This window comes from Pleurodeles waltl, chromosome 4_1 (genome assembly GCF_031143425.1).
Source record: "Pleurodeles waltl isolate 20211129_DDA chromosome 4_1, aPleWal1.hap1.20221129, whole genome shotgun sequence".
NCBI classification, from domain to species: Eukaryota; Metazoa; Chordata; class Amphibia; order Caudata; family Salamandridae; genus Pleurodeles; species Pleurodeles waltl.
Window position 1 is genome coordinate 353,204,563 of NC_090442.1, and position 19,737 is coordinate 353,224,299.

Genomic DNA, 19,737 nt, shown 5'->3' on the forward strand with positions numbered 1-19,737 from the left:
TTGACGCTTTAAAAAAGTATAATAAAGTGGGACCTCACCTCTAACAAGTTAGATTACAGATATGGGGGATCGAGGTCCAATCCCTCGAATTGAGCTCCCACAAGAAAAGTAACTATAACCGTGAACTAGCATTTACACAGGAAGCTTAAACTGGACCTTCTTTTGTTCCCACAAAGTCAAAGACCTGCAGGGCCCTAGCACTGAATTTTGACTATTTTCTCAACATAGGAAAAGCTGGAGTTCCCCATATAGAGTCCTCTACCTGCATTAAGTCAGAGAAAAGGGAGTTAGACACTAGGGAAACGTTAAAATCTCTGGTTACAATGACAAAATGTGAGAAAGAAGTTCTGTCACAAGAGCACTCAACAAACTAATAATATTAGTAGTTTGACTAGGGGAGCCTGGTCTGTTATAGATGTTAACACAGAGAAGCAGGGGTCCTTGATGTAACTTAATTGAAGCTGCCAGTATATCAGCTGAATCAACAGAATTCCTTCGCTTCGCCCACCTGGGAGATTTTTATCCACGTAATGAGGCCACCACCTGCTCTCCCAGCAGTAGACGGGCAAGCCTTCTTACAAAATGAGATATACCCCCGGCTGTGGACATTTGAGGTGGCCCATGCTTCCTGGAATAAACAGATGCTAAAGCCATCAGTTTAACAAACCCCACTCAACATTGATCTTATTTAGTATGCCAACTGCATTCCACGTAATTAATGCAGGGTTGAAGGACCCAAATCCCACATGGTTTCTACATGAGACCCTGAAGGTAGAAGTTAGATTTAATCTCCTAGTAGCTTCTGCCATATTTAAATTTTCAACTTGGTCATGCCTCCTAAAAATAAATGATTCCAGGTACACTTTTAATTCCATTTGGGAATTGCCCCCCTCAGGAAGTAGATTGATGTTTGGGGGGGCTGGTGGTGAGCACAGTCAGTCAATGTCTGAGAGACCCTCTGCATTTATTGTTCTCAGTGGTCCCTTCTTTTTGGTTGAGTTTGCACGCTCCCTCCTAGTGTCCATGGAGTACGCTCTCAGAGGTGAAACTAAATCCACAGTTCCCATAGTCCTATATCTCCTTGCCGAAGATGGTAGATGCCCCCTTAGCCGAAGTGCCTTGTTCGGGCCAAGAGATTTTAAAAACAATGTTTGAACCATTTCATAATGGATTACGTGTCTTCAAGGACATCAAACCTTTCACCAACTTAGGACTAGATAACATTAACTCAATAGTGTCCCAGTGCCCTGTCTTCTCTGTATAGCGATTGGCAGAGATAATATCTGAATATATGATGGTGCTACATTGTCTAACATGTCTTATCTAGTGGGTGACTTTATTTTTTACGGACAGGCTATCTTCTTGTGTATTTGGAGGTAATAAAGGGACACACATATATATTGGATAACCACCATGGTAATTGTTAACTGAAGGCTGCCCACTAGTGGAGTTGCATGCGGTTCCCATGCAAGGGCGAAACTGTAGCAAACTGCTGCTATAACTAATGACATTGAAACTGTCCCAGGGTACTCTCGCCCTATCAGCTACCCTAATAGGGCCCTCACTCGGTACGTTCCTCTGCTCTACAGAAGAAGTCAGGTTGTGTTTTGGACCTTCTCTTTGGGTGCTCTTCTTATCCCTTTTCATTGCAATTGGTCGAAGAAGATTAAATACCTCTGTTGTCATTTGTTTTAACTTCTATAACTCTTCTTTTAGACCAATAATAAGACTGACCACTTTCTCTTGAGAGTGCACACCAATAGGCTGGTGGCGAGATGTTTCCAAATTTAAATCAGGAGTACTTATTCCTGGTGAGTGGTCGAGGTATCCCAATAGCAAAAAGTAATGTGTGCAAGTAATTTCGTGCACAATTACACAACTCATTTGAGCACCCACAATTGTTTTTTGTGGGGGGGCTGGTTCTTGTAGGTTTGTCAAGTTCCTCTGGCATTGACAGAACTGTAGGGCCGCCTCTGTTGCAGGCTGTGTCTCCCTTTTTAGACGGTATGGGCTTGAAAAAAAGAAGAGAGAGAGACACTTTTCAGCCTCTGAATGTCTCACCTCTCTTAGTTTAGTTTAGTTTTCAGAATTTGTAAAGCGCATGGCGACCCGAAGGCATCCCAGCGCTAAAAGTAACGAAACACAAGAAGAAGAGAGAGCAGGTATTAGTTACAGAATAAAAAAGTTTTAAGCTTTTTCCTGAAGAGGCGCTCGGAGAATTCAAAACGGAGTTCCGTAGGAAGGGTGTTCCAAAGGTGAGAGGCCCTAGTAGAGAATTACCCCAGGCTCTCTTAAAGCGAGAAACGTGTGCATACCTAAGAGAGGAGGAGCGAAGGCTCCTGGAAGGAGTGTGCAGGAAAATGTGTTTCCTCAGGGAGATGGGGCCTTTGTCCTGTAGGGCCCTATGAACAATACAGAGAGATTTAAACTAGATCCTTTCTCTAACGGGGAGCCAGTGGAGGGTGGAGATGGCCAGTTTAGCGGAGGCGTATTTTGAGGAGTGGGTAAGAAGTCTGGCCGCTGCATTTTGTACTCTTTGCAGCTTCTTTAGAACATAAAGAGGGGAGCTAAGGAACAAAGAGTTTCCGTAGTCCAAACGGGACAGAATTAGGGCTTGAATGAGGATTCTTCTGGCTGTAGGAGGGAAAAGGGTAAGAATCTTTCTAAACATCCGCAAGAGGCCAAAACACGTAGAGGAGATTTTACTGGCTTGGGAATCCATGGTAAGCCGGGGGTCAAGTATCACACCTAGAGTCTTAACCTGGGATTTAGGAGGAGGAAGAGACCTAAAGGCGTCTGAGAGAGAGGGAAGAGGGTGAGCAAGGGGGCAGTTTCCAAGGACCAGGACTTCCGATTTCCCATCGTTAAACTTGAGTTTGGACTTGGTCATCCAATTGGCAATGTCACTCATGCAGCGAGAGAGATTAGTCACTGGAGAGTCCCCGGAACTGGAGAGGGACACCACTAGCTGGGTGTCATCTGCATAGGTTACCAGAGACAGATTGTAAGGGGCAATTACTCTAGCTAAAGGTGACAGATAGACATTAAAAAGAGTGGGGCTGAGGGACGAGCCCTGGGGAACTCCACATGCCAGCGGGTAGAGACCGGAAAAACAGGTACGGTCCAAAACTTGAAAAGATCTGCCTTTGAGGAAGGAGGAGAGCCAGGAAAGAGCAGAACCTCCTACTCCTATATCTGATAATCTTGAACAGAGAAGATCGTCGTCAACAGTGTCAAATGCTGCGCTTAGGTCAAGCAGAATGATAGCTACGTGCGACCCTCGGTCTAAGAGCTGGCGAGCCGACTCAGTTACTGTAAGAAGGGCTGACTCGGTGCTGTGCAAGGCTCTAAAGCCCATTTGGGTGGGATGAAGAAGTTAATTGCTTTCAAGATAACAGGTGAGTTCAGTGTTGACATGTTTCTCAAGGATTTTTGCGGAAATAGGAAGAAGAGCAATAGGTCTAAAGTTTTCTAGTAAGGTAGGGTCAAGTTTGGGTTTTTTCAAAAGGGGTTTAACGATCGCGTGTTTAAATGACAGGGGAACCGATCCCAAAGAAAGTGAAATGTTAAGAATATTGGTGAGAGGAGGGACAATGACATCTGCTACCTGCACAAGAGCAGAGGGAGGAGCGGGGTCTAAGGGAGAGCCAGATTTAATTTTGGACAAAAGATTAGTAGTCATCTCCTCAGTGAGGGGAGGGAGGGAGGTTAGGGAAGCTCCTATAGGTAGGAAGTCTGTAGGGTTGTCAATAGGGAAGTGATTCATTTAGAGAGGGAAACCTGAGTAAATGCTGATGACTTTGTCCTGAAAAAAGGATGCCAGTCAGTCACTGTGGGACACAGAGGCCTCTGTCATCAGGGTAGATCTAGAAGGGGAAGTGAGATTTTTAAAGATTTGAAAGATTTCTTTCTGAGGACATAACGAGCGTTCTATTTTTTCACCATAGAAGGTGGACTGGGCCATTTTAATGTTATGGTGATAAGTTCTAACGGATTGCTTGTATGTCTCTCTGCTGGAGAGACTGTAGCTTTTACGCCACAGTCTCTCAAGTTTTTTACAGTCCTTTCCCCTTCAGCATAGACTCTACTTCTTCAATCAAGGTGTCAATTTTGTTAGTGACACAGTTGGAAAATCTGTAAGAAATTTTAGATTTGCAGATTTTGGATAAAGCTGTGCCCACCACAGAACTTCCTTTTGCTTTACACTTCCCCATCATTTAGCCTGTATTTGGGAGTAGTAATGAGTTTATCAAAGAAGCAGTCAGGATAACCAAAGTCCAATCCTTACCTTATACCCAAGCTTCCTGGCCCAACTCAGCCTCCGTCAGTCTCTGACGGGCACGGATGGGCCCACCTTTGGCCTGTGCTTTGCCTGGCCGCGGCCCGGGTGCGCCCCGCATTGCAGGAAACCCAAAGTACTTTTAAGCGCTTGTTGTGGCTGCTGGTGCTGGTTCTTGGTGCCGCCCCCTGGCCTGAGGGCTTCTGGGACAGCGAGTCCCCGGTGCAAAAGGCCCTGCACTGTGGGAAACCCCAGGTGCTTTTAGGCACTCGTCGGGGCTGCTGGTACTGGTTCTTTGTGCCGGCCCCTGGCCTGAGAGCTTCTGGGACAGTGAGTCCCTGGTGAAAAGCGTCCCGCCCTGCGGGAAACCAAAGGCACTTTTAAGCGTTTTTTGCGTCAAAAAAATTAGCGCCGGCTAACGCCATTCTGAAGCGCCATGCGGGCGCCGTATTTATTGAATGACGTTAGCCGGCGTTAGCCGGCGTTAGCCGGCGGCGCCGTCTGGTGTGCGTTAAAAAAAACGACGTACACCAGGCAGCGCCGGCGTAGGGGGATATGGGGCTTGGGCGTCAAGAAATGGGGCAAGTCAGGTTGAGGCAATTTTTTCGCCTCAACCCGATTTGCGCCATTTTTTTTCACTCCCAACCCCCATTGAAATGACTCCTGTCTTAGCAAAGACAGGAGTCATGCCCCCTTGCCCAATGGCCATGCCCAGGGGACTTTTGTCCCCTGGGCATGGCCATTGGGCATAGTGGCATGTAGGGGGGCACAAATCAGGCCCCCCTATGCCACAAAAAAAACCCAAAAAAAAACTTACCTGAACTTACCTTAATGTCCCTGGGATGGGTCCCTCCAGCCTTGGGTGTCCTCCTGGGGTGGGCAAGGGTGACAGGGGGTGTCCCTGGGGGCATGGGAGGGCACCTCTGGGCTCCTTCAGAGCCCACAGGTCCCTTAACGCCTGCCTTTTACAGGCGCTAAAAAACGACGCAAAAGCGGCCGTACGTCATTTTTTTCGACCCGCCCACTCCCGGGCGTGAAATTTGCCCTGGAGTATAAATCCGACGCACATGCCTCGGAGTCGATTTTTTAGACGGGAACGCCTACCTTGCATATAATTAACGCAAAGTAGGTGTCCACGCTAAAAAATGACGCTAACTCCATGGACTTTGGCTCTAGACGCGTCTAACGCCAAAGTATAAATATGGAGTTAGTTTTGCGTCGGAATTGCGTAAAAAAAAACGACGCAATTCCGGTGCAAACGGAGTATAAATATGCCCCGAAGTGTCTTAAGTCTTTAAAAACAAACAAAGTCTCTTTCAAGCACAAAGTACCTGGTTTGGAGTGGAAAATCTCCACAGAGGGCCACAGAAGAGGAGATGCGTGGAAAAATGGTGTGCGCGTCGGTTACGCCCCTTCATACACGGACTTGCGTCGTTATTTTTCACACGGGGAGACGTGCGTTGTTCTATGGGAGGCAAAATGGTGTGTGCGTCTGTTGCGCCCCTTCACACACGGAGTTGCGTCGTTATTTTTCACTCGGGAAAGACATGCGTTGTTTTCCGGCACGCGGACTGTCTCCTTCTATGGATCGCGGGATTATCAGATGTCACAGGGTCTGTGCGGGGATTCCTCGGCTTGTTATCCAGCTGCGTCTTTCTGGATCGGCGTGCACTGAATTTTTCACCGCGGAACAAGCTTTGCGTCGAAAAGTTCGTCGCAAGAGGAGTCCAAATGAAAAAGAGAAGTCTTTTTGGTCCTGAGACTTCAGGGAACAGGAGGCAAGCTCTATCCAAGCCCTTGGAAAGCACTTTTACAGCCAGACAAGAGTTCAGCAAGGCAGCAGGCCAACAGCAATGCAGCAGTCTTTTGTAGAAAGCAGACAGGTGAGTCCTTTGAGCAGCCAGGCAGTTCTTCTTGGCAGGATGTAGGTTCTGGTTTAGGTTTCTTCTCCAGCAAGTGTCTGATGAGGTAGGGCAGAGGGCCTGTTTTATACTAAATTGTGCCTTTGAAGTGGGGGTGACATCAAAGAGTGGCTAAGAAATGCACCAGGTCCCCTTTCAGTTCAATCCTGTCTGCCAGGGTCCCAGTAGGGGGTGTGTCAGTCCTTTGTGTGAGGGCAGGCCCTCCACCCTCCCAGCCCAGGAAGACCCATTCAAAATGCAGATATATGCAAGTGAGGCTGAGTACCCTGTGTTTGGGGTGTGTCTGAGTGAATTCACAAGGAGCTGTCAACTAAACCTAGCCAGATATAGATTGCAAGGCACAGAAAGATTTAAGTGCAAAGAAATGCTCACTTTCTAAAAGTGTCATTTCTAGAATAGTAATATTAAATCCGACTTCACCAGTCAGCAGGATTTTGTATTACCATTCTGGCCATACTAAATATGACCTTCCTGCTCCTTTCAGATCAGCATCTGCCACTTCAACAATGTATGAGGGCAGTCCCAATGTTAGCCTATGAAGGGAGCAGGCCTCACAGTAGTGTAAAAACGAATTTAGGAGTTTTACACTACCAGGACATATAAACTACACAGGTACATGTCCTGCCTTTTACCCACACAGCACCCTGCTCTAGGGGTACCTAGGGCACACAGGGGTGACTTATATGTAGAAAAAGGGGAGTTATAGGCTTGGCAAGTACTTTTAAATGCCAAGTCGAAGTGGCAGTGAAACTGCACACACAGGCCTTGCAATGGCAGGCCTGAGACAAGGTTAAGGGGCTACTGAAGTGGGTGGCACAACCAGTGCTGCAGGCCCACCAGTAGCATTTAATCTACTGGCCCTAGGCACATATAGTGCACTCTACTAGGGTCTTACAAGTGAATCAAATAGCCAATCATGGATAAACCAATCAACAGTAGAATTTACACAGAGAGCATATGCACTTTAGCACTGGTTAGCAGTGGTAAAGTGCCCAGAGTTCAAAAGCCAACAACAACAGGTCAGAAAAATAGGAGGAAGGAGGCAAAAAGTTTGGGGATGACCCTGTCAAAAAAGCCAGGTCCAACACTACTCAACACCTGCTCACTCATCAAACATGCAACATAGAAATGGGATCTACAGTACAATGAGGCTGTAGACCTGCTCTTTCTCACAGAAACATGGCTAAACCCAACCTCGGCACTGGACATTGCTGCAGTCATCTCACCTCTACAAGATCATCAGGCAAGACTGTCGACACTCACCATCATCTTTAAAGATATCAGCTGCACCACCTACACAGACACCTTCACCAGCTCCAGGGAACACCTTAATAAGAGATACAGATCACAACCAACTGGGCAGAACCCTCATATACAGACCACTAGGACGGTGCACCAAATTTACCAGTGACATTGTGTTCTTGATTGGACACAGAGGAGACCTCAATTTTAACCTAGAAGAATGCAAATACCCAAAATTTACGGCCCTTATTGAAAACATCAGAAATCTTGGCCTCACCCAGCACGTTACTGAACCCAACCATAGTGGCGCACACCTATTGGACCCGATTTTCTTCTCAATCATCAACTTCACAGTCAACAATCCAGATCCCTGGAAGAACCTTAAAAGCTGAATCACTGAATAGGCGGAAACCCTTGCTCTCCTAAAGCACAACCCAAAAGCAAGAGCTCAACCACAGGCCAGCTGGCACACACAGTTGTTCAGGCTGACAAAAACCTACTGCAATCAACTAGAACACAAATGGAGAACAAGCCAACACATTGCAGAAAAATAAGTTAACCCTGGGATGCTACCACCAGCACATATGAAAGTCCAAAGGCACAGCTATTGCAGATTGCATCAATGCCAACACTATTTGCCATCATCAAAGATTTTGCTGTGACCCTTGCTGCCTTCAGCAACATCACCCCCTCACAAGACCTTTGCAACAAGCTCTTGCATTCATCTCCAGCAGAGTCACCTTCATATACAGAAACTTTACATTTCAATTGGACCCAGTCACCATTGCAACTCAATTCCCATCACCCTCTGGCCTACTGTCACCATTGTCAAAATCACTGCTCTCATTATGCCTCATTATGCCACCATCATGCCTCTGTCTGAGAAACCATCCACTGACCCAGCCTTGTTTTCCAACTACAGCCCCATCTTCCTCCTACCATACCCAGCATTGGTCTCAAACTTTACATTTCAATTGGACCCAGTCACCATTGCAACTCAATTCCCATCACCCTCTGGCCTACTGTCACCATTGTCAAAATCACTGCTCTCATTAGGACCATCCACTCAGGGGCTCCATCTGATCCTTGCCCCCACCATGCCTTCACCCAAAGGTTCAACAAAGCACTAACGCCCAAACTCAATGCCTCCATTGACTCAGCCACATTCCCAGAAACTTGAACATATGCCACCATCATCCCTCTGTCTGAGAAACCATCCACTGACCCAGCCTTGTTTTCCAACTACAGACCCATCTTCCTCCTACCATACCCAGCATTGGTCTCAAATAAACTAATCAGCTGACTCTTCTCCAACCACCTCAGCAACCACCAGCTCTTCAACACCAGGCAGATCCAATTCAGGCCCAACCACAGTACAGAAACAGCACTCATTGCTGCAACAGATGACATCCACATGGTTACTCACAGAGGCGATATGACAGCCCTAAATCTACTGGACATCTTTGCAGCATTTAACACAGTCTCATATGTCATCTTCATAATGCACCTGTATATGATTTGCATCCAAGGCCCCCCCTTTATTTGGATCTCCGCTTTCTTAGCAAATAGAACTCATGGTGTCAGCCTGGTACCTTGTTCCTTGGTAGCCCGCAAACCCATCTGCAGAGTGCCTCAACTGTCATTGCTCAGCCCCACCTTCTTCAACGCATACATGATACCTCTGGCTAACATAATCCACACAAATGACAGCACACAACTCATACGGTCACACTAGGACAAGACCTCCAACACAAGAAGCAGGTTGACTGTCTGCATGACCAAAGTTGCTAACTGTATGAAAGCCATCTGTCTCAGGCTCAACACTGGCAAGCCCACCACACCATGGACTCCAGCTAGTGGCCACCTGTACTATGTTCTACTCTGAGAATTCATGCAAAGAAATTTGGAATAATCATCACCAGCAAACTATATATGACTGCACAACTCAACACCGTCACTGCAATCTGCTTCCTCGACCTGAAGATGCTGAGGAAGATGTCCATATAGCTCTCAAGCAACACTAGAAAACTGTCACTCACCCCCTAGTCACCAGCAGGTTGAACTGTGGGAACACACTCTACGTGGAGATCACCAAGCAACTCACTAAAAGACTACAAAAAATCAGACCTCAGCAGACAGACTCATCCTCAACCTCCCACACTGAACTCGTATCACGCCACCCCTTAGGGAGCTCCACTGGCTCCCAATATATATAAACACACTCAATTTAAGCTCCTCACACATGCATTCAAGACACTGAACAACCCAGGCCCTACCTACTTGTGTAGTCCCATCTCCATACATCAACCCCCCCAGGCACCTCTGCTCTGTAGGTGTTCTACTTGCACATATCCCACATACTCACAACACCAGATAAGGAGGGTAGAGTTATTTTACACTAGTCCTAAAGTGTGTAACCACCTTAATTGCCACATCACAAACTCCTCCTCTCTTCTTGAGTTCTAAAAGATGCAGAGCACCTGTTTTTTCAATTAGTCAACCTACCATAGGTAGGGCTAAGCACACACCCCTCTCAGCACAAATATACCCTTGTGGGTGTTAATATGCTTTACAATTTAACATCACAAAACATAAAAAATATTACCTTTATTCATGCTTGTTAAAGCTAATGTATTTTGGCCAATAAATTCATTGACGCTTATTGTTTTCTGACTTTCTACACAGAAACGGACCAATGCCAGTTCTGGAGCATGGATGGTAAAGTTTAAAGGTTGATTCCACTCCGGGTTGAAAGCTGAATAACAAGAAAAAAAGATTAATGTCATACATGAAGAAAAAAAAAATGTCATGCATTAAACTGTATTTTGTAAGACAGGAAATGTATTTCTAAAAGTTGTATTTCTCTCACTGTGGCTTGTGTTCAGTGAGCTAAATCAAAAAAAGAAATATGAGTGCACAGAAAGGACTAGCACTTCTTTTTCATATGTGTTCAAAGTTGCATGTTTCATAAAGTGGAAAATACTGGTGTCTATCAAAATACTAGTTTGTATTTCGATTAGACTGTCAAAATGCCTCCTTAGTTGGAAAATTGAATGGATACACTTTATCAATAATCATACATGCTTTGATACAGAAATCTAATTTCCTGTCAACTGTACATCAAATTTGCAAAATTCACACAACAGCTGCCAGTTCAAGTTCTAAAAGTAATTTAAGCTCCCTTCAGGCTCTTGGAAAACACTCTCTAACTATGCAAGAGAAAATGTGATCTGCTCCTTTGTTAACAAAATATGTTATGACTGTACCTAATTGAAGACATCATGCATTTGTGCACAGCAATTCTTTTCTCAAAACTGGCAATACTCATAAAGACATACATAATTTTGAAAAACTTTGGTGAAAATAATGGAATAAGGATCCGTGGATGGGATTGTGACGGATGGGTGACAGTTGATGGACGGGTTTGTGAGAGCGTAACCCCCATTTGTTAAACTCTAAATCAGGCCCATAGTTTTCTGGGACAATGCTTCTAAAGTGAGATTCACTGTTGAATAGGCTCTTGTATTACCATAAATGATATGATCACAGTAAGCCAGCCAGGAAAAATATAAGTCTTTGCACCTTCTTTTAAACTCACTCTAATTATGCAACAAACTAGAGTATTGTTCTTTTGAAATATGATTTGGTGATTGAATTGATTTATTTCTTGTCAAGTAAGGAATTTACCTAAGATCAGTTGCCAAGGGTACAGTGTAAAATGAAAGTTGCATATCTACTACTCTCTCTCCATTACTTTGCCTGAGACAGGAAGAGGGCAACGGGCATTTAGGGCTAGCAATCCCTAATTGAGTTTTTTTGGAAATCTCAATTAGGAAATCCCTATTCCTAATGTATTAAAACTCTTCTGATTTTCATTACTGAGGATTAAACTCTTTTGAGTTTCATTAGTGTTTTGTAGTGGGTTGCTAATAAACCTACCCCATGAATATTATTGAGGTAGGTTGAAATTTGTGACCCACTCCAATTTGCTGCCATCACAGGGATGGTGGCCTGCAGGGGTCTGCAGACCACCATGTCTGTGATTGGTTTTAAATAAAGCAAACCTTTTTTTAAATGTAGAGTTTTTACTTAAAGGAAAATGGTGTGCATAAAAAATGACAAAAGTATAAGCAGTGGTTCTTTGTACCACTTCCTGCTCCTAACAAAATGTCTCCAACCACTCTCAAAGGCTTGGGGACCCCTTTCCATTTGTGAATGGGATACCACCAACTTTCAATTGGCAGTAAACTGTGAATATTTTGTGACTGCATTTCAGCTGCAAAAGGTTTCTGCATACCATTCCAGTTTGGTATTAGGAAAGGATGCCCTCAACTTGCCCCTTCCACATACAGAAATCGCAAAACCCAAATTGGGATGCGGTAACAAGTTACAGATTCACAATTTGGGCTTTGTACATCACACAAAACATTTTTGCAGTAGGAAACAGTCTGATTTGCAGAATCAGGCCATTTGCAAATGCAAAAATGCTTCGTACATCTAGCCCAAAGTTCTCAGTGAGGGTGCTTTTTATATTGTCTAATTTTTAATTTGAAAAGGGGCCTTCCTTTTCTAATCCGTTGAGACTGATCGAGAAGATCATGGTTGTTTAAAAATCTTAGTGAATCCATAAACAATCATCAGAATAATTGATACTAGCCTTATGGATTTTATTTAAGAGTCCTCCATTTTTCTACAGTATGCACAAGTACAAAGGAAGTCTAAGAGTCAGTAGGTTGAGGCAGCTGCTGGATTGGTGACAAGGGAACACATGATGGTGTGATACCTCTTAATCCCTGAGTATATATACTGGGATTATATTATGAAAATGTTATTCATTTGAAGTAAGCTTGGAAAGATGGTCTTTTGAAACTGGCATAGACATGATTTACAAATATTTAAACAAGTTGAATAAGTAATGGTCAGCACTCACTGACAGGCTCATAACTGTGTGGATTTGCCCTTTTTGTTCAGTTTCATTTTAGTTTCTAGAGGAGTGTATAGTGTATGTAAAGTAGGGTGGCTTTCATCATTGATATTCTAGCTTTCCAATTACTAGTTAACTTTTTATTCCATGGCCTGGAAACTTGGCTCCTCAAAGTTTACAGAAGTGTTTTTCTTTTGAGGACCTTCCAAACACCTACATTACAGTTCAGCATGTCATATTCACAAAAACTTCACTCGATAGCTAGCTGGAGTTCGCTAACATCAATGCTATATATAGATTGATTGTTTTCTATGCACACAATGGACTCCAGTCACATTTTCTACTAAAGTACTTTGAAAAGTGAGATTGACCTGAAAATAATTAAATATTTATAAGTCCAAGTTAAACATGAGTGATGTTAATCAGAATGAAAGGTTGCAGAATAAAATGCAGCAGATATTTCTTGACATTAATAGGGACATTAGCTGATTGATGAAAGTTGTAAAAAAATCCTGTGTAACAAATCGACCTGCTTGTCTACATAAAGTTTGAAACAAAATAGCTCTGCTGGAGAGAACCTACATCTACTTGATGAATTCAGTACATTTTGCAAAAGTCTTTTACATCACCAAAAAGGCCTGTATATCCAAACAGAATTGAAGCAGCAACACTATTGAACCTCTGCAGTCCAACCATCCAAACCAATATCAATTACACAATTGTGATACCCCCTTGAAAACTACTTCTCCTGCTTCACCTCAGACTGCAAAATGTTCATGGTAGAGGATTTATATCCTTTTAGTGTGAACGTTTTTAAAGTCTCATCAGGCCCTATGATGAAAAATATACCCCTCGCTAGGTTAAAAGGGAGCTAGAGTACAACCTGTAGTCCTCAAAGTCATAATCTAGAATTTACATAGCTCAATTTAATTGCTAATTGAATGTCATATGTGTTGGAAAGATTGTGGTCATAGGAATGGGTAAGTCTGAACCGCCTTCCCAAGTGCTTAGCACTGTGATTTTGTTTACAGTAGGTGACATGTGACAATAAATAAGCGCATGGCCACTGCTGTATTACAGTTTACCATATAAATGTATCTTGCTCTTCCACGTTCTCCACTGCTACAAGAAAAGCCAGCCCTTCTGATGACCCACAAAGTTAGTATGCACAGGGCCATGGATTTGAATTAAACCTATTCGGCATGTGAACTGTGTAAGGCAACCTCCTCTAGTTACTGGTTGGTCGTGTGGCAGACAATAGAAATGATACAGAAAAGACCAAAATGATAGCTTAAGCAAAAGGTCAGCCACAAGTATCACTTTTAGCAGGGTCATAAACAAAAGACTGTACCTGTTGAGTAAAGCAAATTATAAACTCATGTATCTCAATGTATACAAAATAACACAGATTCTAACAGTAGTTCATTAATCAGCTTCTTCATAAAAACTGTCTTTCATTTGTGCCTTTGTAAAGACTAAGAATATTGATTTTGTAAAAAACAGGAATGCTAGAATTTTTGAATGATGTCTCAGTGGTGTGAAGAGTACTCTTCTGGATTGCTCATTCAAGCACTCATTCTGGAATTGAAGGCATCTACCTGGTAACTAAAGAAGTAGTCAAAGTATGACACCGTAGTCCCAGTGATTGTGAGTACAGAGCTCTCAGAACACACCAGAATGTGTGGATGCACAGCAACACTCTGAAGGTGAAATCTCACAACTCATGGCTTCCAAGCACATATTGCCCTTCAGCCCACATCCGACTGCTAAGAAGCTTCTCATTCTCTATTCAGCACGGATGCAATGGTAAGGCCCCTCCAGAAGCTCAAGGATGTCTGTGTGTTACGTAAAGAAATGATGAAGTAGAAAAGGTGCATAAATTGAAGATAACATTTCCCAAAAATGCTAACTAGAAGGTTAATTGTTCTGGTAAATGAAAACTGAAAACCGACCTCGATATATTTGAAAGTCACAAACTTTTTTCAGGTTGCCTTTGCGCCATTACCAGTGGAGGTTGAAACGTAATTGTTGATAAGGTTGTCTTTGCACCATAACCAGTGGAGGTTCAACCAGAATTTGTTGGTAAGGACTACAAGCATAAGGATTCAATCAAGATTAATAAAAATCAAGGTGGCTTTTCTGAATATGAGGCAATTTCACTCAAAGTCCCACAGGGTTCACCTGATTAGTTATCACAAATCAGCTGAAAAGTGTGATCTAAAGATAACTGAAACATATGAAAAGGCCATAAATATGGAAGAAAATAATCCTTTTCTTTAGGAACAAATGAAGTGGAACTTCACATATAAGTATATTCCTTTATTTTGACCTGCAAATGACTGTAACTTTGAAAAAACACTTTGTCTGTGCTTTTGTAATTGATTCAAATAATCAAGTTCTCATTGAAATCAAATAATCAATTTGAGGAGAGTAAGGAAAATATCATGGAACAGGGAAAGAATAAAACAATGGAAAGAATGAAACAGGGAAAGAATGAAACAATTACTGTGAGTAGCATTGTAATAGAACATTTCTGCAATTGGCAAATAAGAGGCACAATTATCTTGACAGTAATTACACAAACAGGGCTTCAAGTTTTGATTAGTTTGCTCTAACTGAGGGTCAGAATCAGAAGAATTGGATTGATAAATTATCCCAAAGTTCTCCAAACATGTACATGATAGGGAGTTCATCTAACTGAAATGATTGTACAAGTTGAAAAATTTAACACAAAATATTGCACCACTTTCTTTGCAGTAGGTGATTTAGGAAAATTAAAATAATAAGCCATCTATGCCAAGGTATCCCCTGTGACCATTAACACACAGTATCCTTCTGAAGAGTGAGATCTGTTAATACATATTTGGATATTGATGCCCAGGCTTTAGGAGCTATAGATAACAGTTGCAAATATCGAAAAGACCTAAAATGTAAGGATTTATTATAAGTACAAATTGCACTAGCTAGAACATTTTTCTGAACATCCGAAAAAATGTAGGCAACTGAAAAGATTAGAAGACAAGATAGAAGGTAGTTTTAACTCTTCAATGACCAGAGTTCACTGAATCATGAGACACCCTTATACCATCAGGTTGTAACTCTTTAGCTGAGACCAAAAAAAATTGCAGACTAAATATACTCTATTTTGATGAACTAAGGGTCTTAATATACATTCCACCAAATCTCTAGAAACATATTTGTTCTTTAGCTGGCTTGGGCTTTATTAAAAAAATTACTGCACAATTGCAACCACACGTTGAAACTGAATCACATGCTGATCCTACATATAAGATATATATAAAATGATAAGGAGCATCAGCTATCACATTAATTGACCCAGAAATATATGTGATCATGGAAATACCATTTGTAAACAAAACACTGATCTAGCTTCATGGCTCCTATTATTTTGTAGATTTGTCATGCACTGTAGATTCCAAAGAAAACATGTTCCAACTGTGTGCCTGCAGTCTTCATGGCTAACTGTTTTTTTTCCAGCACTGAATAGTTCTGATCATATATAACAACCAAAATGATACAATATTCGTATCCATCATTCTTCTGTTTTTGTAACAATTTAGCCTCAATTCCTTTTTCAGGGGCATCTGTTTACACAACAAATTTACTACAAGTATCGGGATGACAAAACATTGGTGCTTGGATACACATATATTTAATCTTACTTAAAGTCTTACGTTTTGTAATTTGAATGAAAACCCTTACTCATGCTCTTCTTTTTCAGCACACGAGTGATATCACTAGTTGCCTCTGCAAAAATCTTCAATTAACTAGTGATAGAGGCTTACAAATTCAATGAAAATTTGAACTTCTCTAACATTAGTAGGTGAAGACCATTACAACATTGATGTGACCTACCTTGAATCCATATCCATTAAAAAAAAACTGAGGAAGCCAGTATAACAATCTTGACAACACAAGCATCACAAATGCATGATAATCAAGAGTATTGGAAACCCCAAAAATATAATCCAAACAATGCAAATTGATTCAAACAAGCAGTAAAAAACAGAATCCATGAAGTGCTGGAAAACACGTGGCACATTGTACAACCTAAATGTCATTACACAATTTTCAAAGTGCCCAAACAAGGTGCAGAAAACTGTTTTCTACTCCTTACCTTAAATTTTAGAAAATCATAACTCCAGTTCTACTGATTGGATTGTTGTCATTTTGTTGTCAGATAATGTATTAACACTTACTCTATTTTTATAAATTGATATGGAATTTTCCTTTTATTGTGCTTTCTCTTCATTACTGTTTATGAAACACACAAATACTTTACACTTTGCCTCCAAGTTAAGCCTGACAGCTTTTGTGCCAAATTACCAAAGGGTTAAGCATAGGTTAATTTAGAGGATTTTGTGGTTCAGCCTGACAGGGATTGTGGCTGTGTTAACACCTTACTCAACCAACAGCCCAGTTTCTCAGATAGAGCTCCTTTCTCCAAAGGACAGCAGGGTGTCTTAACAAATCAAAACCTCAAGGAAGTAATTACATGCACAAAACTCTGCCTGCATACTGTGACTCTAACATATATGATCCACCACCAAGACTACACTAGGAGTTTCTCCTCATTCCCCTTCCATGCAAGGGAAATGTGGTGTGCAGAGCTTCACACAACTGGAAAATACTCTCAAAAATATGGGAAGAATGTGTAAGGCAAGGCTGATAAGAATGACTATTAATGATAGGTAGTAATTCAACAAGCAAACAAGGCTACTAGAGGGAAAAAGTGATTGTGCTCCAGTGAGTACCAATACTATGCGGGTCATTACAACCCCAGCGATCAGCGATAATGTGGCGGTAAGTACCACCAACAGGCTGGCGGTACTTACCGCCATATTATGACATTGGCGGGTTGGCTGAAGGCAACCCGCTAATGTACCACTCCGACTGCCATGGCGGTAATGGCCGCCGGGCTGGAGATGTCTATCTCCAGCCCGGCGGCTGCCATTGTGCCGTCTGCGGGTTTATGATCCCGCCTACCGCCATGGTTTTCGTGACGTTCGTAAGGCCATGAAAACCATGGCGGTCGGCCATATCAGTGCTGGGGAATTCCTTCCCTGTCACTGATAAGAGTCTCCTCCCCTTCCTCTCCAGTTACCCCACACCTAAATTCATGCCCCCCTTCACACACACACGCATACACACACCCATTCCCACATGCTTACACGCATGCATACATCCATTCACACACACATCCTCACACACTTTCAAACATACATGCAGACACGCATTCACACATACACACACTCACACGTCCGTACATGCATTCACGCTTTCAACACTCAACACACACCCGCATTCATGCACACACATACATTCACACACACCCACACACACAACACACCCACCTCCCCCTCCCCTGTCCGAGACCCGACATACCTGGATCGAGGGGGTCTTCCGGCAGGAGATGGGATGGGGCGCTGCTACCGCCAGCAGAAGAACCGCCAGGCCATATTATTGGTCATAATATGGCTGGCGGCTGTCTACTGGCGTGGCGCTGCCATCCGCCGGCATGGCCACAGCCAGATTTCCGCCATTGTTGTGTCATCTACAAATTCCATTAAGAAGGGACACAATCTTGACTAATTTCTTATCACTCAATCCTGACCTCCCTGTACTTTGCCAGCTAAATAGACTGGACAGTCAAGACAAAGACAATTATAGCAAGAAAGGATACGATTCAAGCTAAACGGAGCCAAAGCATTTCTGTTTGTTAAACTAACAATAGTATCACATTGAAATATTGTTCAGGTGAAAATTGTCGGTGTACATCAGGGTTACATTTGAAGTCGAAGGGTAATTTAATGTTAAATCACACTCACAAGTTGTATACATATTGTGATTTCATTTACTATTGGATATCCGGCTTTTGCCACTTCCGGTTCCACTTGTTATTGCCACATTAGTTTGATTATTGTTGTTTATACATTTGTGCAACTGTGAAAGTAAATTCACTACACAGTGGCATCATTTAGTCATTTTTGCAAAATTACCAAAAGGTGAGTTTAACTAAAACAGACAGATGAAACCTAATTTTGGAGCAATTTCAAAAATGACAAAATAAATTTTCCATAAAAACATTATGCTTTCATGGAAAAAGTAAATATTTGTTTAAAAAAGACTTGCAGCAAGTAGGGTGAGGACAGTAAGATAAGGGCTAATAAGTGAAAATTGGTGAGTGTAGAGAATGGAGGTAGCATGATGGAAGGAGTTGGGGAGGTTGTTAGGATTTACAAACAACTCTGGGTTGAGTTAAGTGTAAAGAAACACAAACGTTATGAAGGAAGGGTAGAAGGTGAAAAGATAGAAGGATATCAGAGGAAAGAGGCAACCCCCTTTACAAAAAGAAACTTAAAGGATTGGGGGTTGTGAATGGAACCGCTCTACATACACACTAAAGTAACATGAAGCAACAGATTTGTTTTTTCAAGAATTACTTCCACCAGATAGGTTTCGGCAATCTGACTAAAATGATTCTTGAAGTCAAATGAATCAAGAAAGGTTAAAGGGAAAAAAGTTGTCTTAACCATTTCCATCAGACTAGTCCTTTGACAGGAACTCATACAACCCTATACGGTAACTGGTAACTGCTAACATTGGTAAATACTCAAACCAACAGAGCTTTTATTGTTTTGATGAATATATCCATCTTCCACAAAGTTTAGCTGTAAACCTACGTGGTAAAGGTACATGGGCATATCAGTAACCACAGCTGTAGCAAAAAGCCTTGACTTTAGAAGTTTGAATGATAAACATTTCAGCAATATCTTTATAACATTACTGTAACTCTTCACAAGAGGTAATAGCCAGTGATGGGAGCATGTATTCCTGTCACACAATTTAAAACAATAATTATATTCAGAACATTGACAACCTTACTTAATGTTATCAAGAATATTGTTTCCAGTCCTAGACTTTTCAATTACAAATCACTCCCTTCATATGTGATAGTCTGAATAAAACAATGGAAATAAACTAAAAGAAGACTACCCAGGGTCTTTAGGTTGTCATGTGAAGGACAACAACTGGAAACAGTGTCCATGATGACATAGAATAGGGTGGCCTCCTTTCATAAAAAGTATCACAATCACACTAAGTATGTTTTATGAAGCAAGACTTTCTATCTCACCGTTATTTTTTACAATTGAAGTTTGTTGTTTTGCTTCATCTATAGGTATACCGTGGACTTCTACAGTCACAAAGGGGTCTAGTTTGTCACCTTTGATACTCTCATCTGATAGTATTAATTGATTGCCGCAAATTATCTGCAAGAAAACATGGTAAGCAAAGCTATGTTGAAAACAGATTAAATTTGGCCAATGGCTTGTTGTACTGTAAGGAAA

General features: G+C 42.1%; 1 protein-coding gene across 1 annotated transcript in view; it reads right to left on the bottom strand.

Moving 5' to 3' along the window:
* The window catches only part of PLCZ1 (phospholipase C zeta 1), a 481,365-nt gene that overhangs the window by 21,791 nt on the left and 439,837 nt on the right, over positions 1-19,737 (bottom strand). Inside the window, exons 9-10 of the mRNA XM_069227516.1 lie at positions 19,524-19,659; positions 10,049-10,198 (exon numbers count right to left, since the gene is read on the bottom strand). Of these exons, the coding sequence (XP_069083617.1) occupies positions 10,049-10,198; positions 19,524-19,659 (286 nt within the window). The remainder of the gene's footprint in view (positions 1-10,048; positions 10,199-19,523; positions 19,660-19,737) is intronic.